General features: G+C 34.8%; 1 protein-coding gene across 2 annotated transcripts in view; it reads left to right on the forward strand.

Annotated features, from left to right (window-relative positions):
* The first annotated feature begins 663 nt into the window (after positions 1-663).
* LOC111714172 (GAS2-like protein pickled eggs) overlaps positions 664-4,674 on the forward strand; it is a 40,078-nt gene continuing 36,067 nt past the window's right edge. For both annotated transcript variants that reach the window (XM_023489221.1, XM_023489222.1), the window contains exons 1-2: positions 664-857; positions 2,166-2,597. In XM_023489221.1, coding sequence (XP_023344989.1) covers positions 2,175-2,597 — 423 coding nt within the window. In that variant the 5' untranslated portion in view covers positions 664-857; positions 2,166-2,174. The remainder of the gene's footprint in view (positions 858-2,165; positions 2,598-4,674) is intronic.

Genomic DNA, 4,674 nt, shown 5'->3' on the forward strand with positions numbered 1-4,674 from the left:
ATATTTATCAATAAAGGCGGGGGCGATGAATATGGATAAGTTTGAATCCTGATCTAAATATCTTACCCTCGTTATATATATTTTTAACATTTATCAAAATTGACAGTTTTATTTTGTTACAATAGTTCAAATCCTGTTATGAAAAAATCTAGCATTTTGTTCTGAATGCTAAACATAATGTTGTGGATATCTCACGAATTATTATTCCTATCAGTTTATTCGTTAAATCGATCATACGTTTGTTATTTCAAATTACGATACGTTTAATATAACTAACGATATGTTAGATTCAAAATTAGGTAGTGGTGATGGACAAAACCTCTGTAGAGTAAATAAAGTAGATGTTAGACTCCACATTTATTAAAATATATTTCGGTCTGGGTTAACCATCGTCAGTTCTTGAGATTGTTTCTGTCAGGAAGATTAAAAACAAACTGAGTTTCTTTAAAGAGTAGAAAATCACTTGCAACCTATACTTTTTATTTGTAACGGCTATTTAACAAGATTTATAACTTTATAAATTATAAAATTAAATAAAACTTGGAAAGATTAGAATTTACGACTTTTTGATTCATTCATCACATCGTTTAAACATACACGTAGACATTCAAAAAATTGTTAATTAATGAAAAAAATTTTTGATGTTTTTTCTTTTTCAGATTTTTGAAAATAACACAAAATGAGAGTGCTCTGTTGTACGTGAAACCAATTTCACCCAAGCTCATCAGTCTTCCAAATTTTATAAGAAAAGAGGAAATTGACAACAAAGTGAAACAAAATGAGTGACAAATGAGTGATAGATGAGTGATATAAACAGGTTTTAAATCCAACCCTGTTTCAACCTGGGAAATCAAAAGGAATCATTTTCTAAAAAGAAAAATTCAGAATTTTGTTTGTCATAATGACACTTTGAGAGTAGAATTTATATAAGGAGTTTGCTTGAATGTTTGTGACGACACATGTTGTAAACAATGGGATTCCTAAAACCGTGGTCTAATCAATAATTTGAAAGATATTGTCGTTTATCTAGGTTTAACAATATTTTATTTCGATAATTTCTACTTGTTTTCTTGCAGTAGAAATGCGTAAGTCACTTTTGTAGAGAAATCAAAATGAAATTAAATTTGTTTGATTTGATTTTGATTTGATATTTAGTTGATCAAACAAATCTTTTAAGGGTACCGTTGTGAATCTGGCATTGTCATATTTGTCTTTGAAATTGCGCTTGAAGTCCCTTTAACGTTGTTTGTTTACAATACGTAAATGCAGTGCTTAGGATCCATTTAATTTTTATGCGGATCCGGATCCTGGATCCGCACTGAAAAAAATGGATCCGGAGCCAAATCCGGATCCGGATTTACTGAATTTTTTTAACAAAAAATAATTTTCAAATTTTTTTGTTTTCTTTTTTTTCACTTATTTTTATCCTAAAACTTGATGAACGATTCAAAAATGAGGAAATTTTTATAATCTTTTTTCTTCAAAAGTTCAGATTTGAGTTTTAGTAGTAAAAAAGTTTTTTTTTTGCAGTTTATGGTTGATATTCTACCCATTTGATCCGGTTCCGTGGATCTGCATATTATTGCGGATCCGGATCCGGATCCTAAGCACGGCAATGTATACAACCTCTTTTCTTACTTTCCTCTATCCCGTTTGTAATCGAAGATAAGGATTTGACGGCCCAAAAACGTAGTTTAAATCTCACAACAAGCTGTAAATGTTGGTTTTTTTATATACACACCGATATAAAACCCTAAAAAGGAATTGACTCTTTGCTACGAACTTAAACTTTCAAATCTTTACAACTTATTGTCGTAGAACGTTAAAACTTTAAATAGTCTATGTTTCAAATAGCAAAGGTTTACACCATCAGGTTTCAAAGATATATGGATTAGATAAACTGACACTGTGGCAAAAACTCCATTTTTATTCCAATTTCAAATATCTGAGAGCATTTCGAACTTTTACATAGTTTGTTACAGAAAATTTGAGAACTGAATGTTATAAACATTAAAAGGAAAATCTCATGTTTGTTATGAATACACAAAAAATGTTAATAATTTGAATTACTTTCGGTCATTGGATAAATCTGCATGCTAACAGTACGTATAGTTTTTAATTTAATACTCTAAATTTTTTTTTTTGAAAATCATAACATGGTTCAGTTCTTGAATATGGTTGAAAAGGACGGGTTTAGCTCCGGAGATCTGGAGCATAGAACCAGGAGCTCTGTAGAGCCGGAGCCAAGAATGAGAAGCAGGTTTGGTTCCTGCGGCTCCAGTGCTGCTTCTCCGGAACTAGAGGAGAAGCAAGATTCTCTGGAGAGACAGCTGAGCACAGAGCTGGAGCTAAAGCTGCAAAAACGACGAGAGTCGGAGCAGCGCAAACTCTCCGTTGAGTTCGGAGAATTGGATGAGGAGGAGGGAAACCTTCAGCTCTCGGAGAAACGACAGCTCCGGAGTTTCTCTAGAGCTGATGAATATCTGTACGCTATGAAGGAGGATTTAGCAGAGTGGTTGAACCTTCTCTACCCTTGGATTCAGATCAGAGCTGATACTTTCATGGATTCACTTCAAACCGGAGAACATCTTCTTAGGGTAGGTTAATTTAAAAAAGATAATATTTTAATCTATAAAACTAAATCTCAAACTCAGTAACGTTCTTTCTTGTACTTGAACCCCCCCCCCCCTCCATCCACCCCCTGGACTAACCAAGGATAAACGTGTGTTTATTCAATCCCTTTTTTCTTCCATAATTCAAAATCTTTAAACTTTCAAAGTTGTCTTTACTTCTTTTATTTTAAACGCTTCCGCCGACATGAAAGTCTCAAAAAATTGAATTGGTCAAATTGGGATCGAAAGGGTGAGCTTGCTTGGACAAGGACCGAACTGTGAACTCGCTATGGCACGTGACTTCTCTCTGAGGTCTTGGGTCGAGGATTTGTAAAGTTTCTCCTATTATTAGTGATCATGGGTGTCCATACTCCATTCATATGTTTCTCTTTTAGATAATTTATTCATATTTGAAAATTCCTCGTCTGACAGAGATATTCAGATATTCTTTAGTTAGGCTAGATAGATAGATAGGTATGCATATAAGTAGTATATATAGTTAAAACGATATAGGTAGATACGTCGATTAAATTCTTTAACCACATTTTAATCCTAAATTATTGCTGATTTGTCATTTGTCTATGATTGCTTGACTATCGTCTATGATTGCTTTACTATCGTCTATGATGTCTTGACTATCGTTTATGATTTTTTTACCATTGTCTACGAATTCTTGACGTTCGTCTAAAACTGCTGGACTGTCATCTATGATTTGCTTGACTATCATCTATGATTTCTGGACTTTTGTCTAAAATTGCTTGACTATCATTAATTATTTCTTGACTTTTGTCTAAAATTGCTTTACTATTCTCTATGATTTCTTAACTATCGTCTAACATTGCTTGACCGTCGTCTATGAATACTTGACTTTCGTCCATGATTGCTTGACTATCGTCTACAGATTACTTGACTATATATAGACTGTTATTATTCCATCTCTGACTGCTTGATTGTATAGCTATATCTGACTATCTAGTATCCCGGCCTGATTATCTTGTATCCCGGCCTGACTATCTACAATCCCGGCCTGACTATCTAGTATCCCGGCTTGACTATCTAGTATCCCGGCCTGACTATCTAGTATCCCGGCTTGACTATCTNTATGGTGTCAAATGGGGTGATGCATTGATGGTATTTGTAATATGACCGGCAAGGAGTAGTTGAGTTTGCTAGTGCAATGGTATTACAGAATAAAAATTCGGATTCATTTGATAATATGTAGTGATATTTCTCTAAGAACCGTAAATTTGTGCTTTTTGGCTCTGTTTTTAGAGACCAAAGTGAAAATTTTGAAAAACATTCAATCCTATTCTAATTTCGTGTTGCGGTACAAGTTTTAAAAATCTCTTTTCATTGAAATAAAGAATTATATTAATTTTTTTATTTTTGTAAAAAATCCATAACGTCGAAGGGAGTTTAATATAGAAGGAAGTTTTAAAATAATTTCAGATAACTTTTTTTACATAGATAAAGGCGGAAGTAAACTACGGAAGCTTCAGTACATTGTTAAGGGGGGGGGTATGAAAGGGGAGTTTTATGCAAAAATTTAATTAGATTTCTGGTAATAACCCTTTATGCTGCAGACAGGATTTAATAACATGCAATATCTAACATTAAAACATTTAACATTAAAACAACCGGGCTGTGACATGTCAACAACCTTGTTTGACCCTGCTGGAGGGAGGGTGCACCCCCTAACCGAGGAGGGGGGAAGGGGTTGGTTTGTACCCCTGTGCGGAACTGCATGAAGTGGTTTTATATTGAAGTTAAAAGTGTACCCGTTATTAACCGGGTAGCGGCCAAACTCTGTTACTCGCGAATGCCGCAATGAATTATAAGAAGAGAGAGATTAGTATATATTTTAGGGTTAGGTTAGGTTTAGAAACTTTGTGGGCCGCGCGCTGCGCCTAGGACAGGCTAGGGGGCCGAGCGCCGCGGCTAGAACTGGCTCTCTCTCTGTCTTATAATTCATTACGACATTCGCGAGTAAAACAGATTAGCCGCTGCCTATTAGTCGGGGCAGGGGGGTCATAAAACCTATGTGCTAAACGGAAAAGAGGGG

This window comes from Eurytemora carolleeae, unplaced genomic scaffold (genome assembly GCF_000591075.1).
Source record: "Eurytemora carolleeae unplaced genomic scaffold, Eaff_2.0 scaffold1111, whole genome shotgun sequence".
Classification (NCBI taxonomy): domain Eukaryota; kingdom Metazoa; phylum Arthropoda; class Copepoda; order Calanoida; family Temoridae; genus Eurytemora; species Eurytemora carolleeae.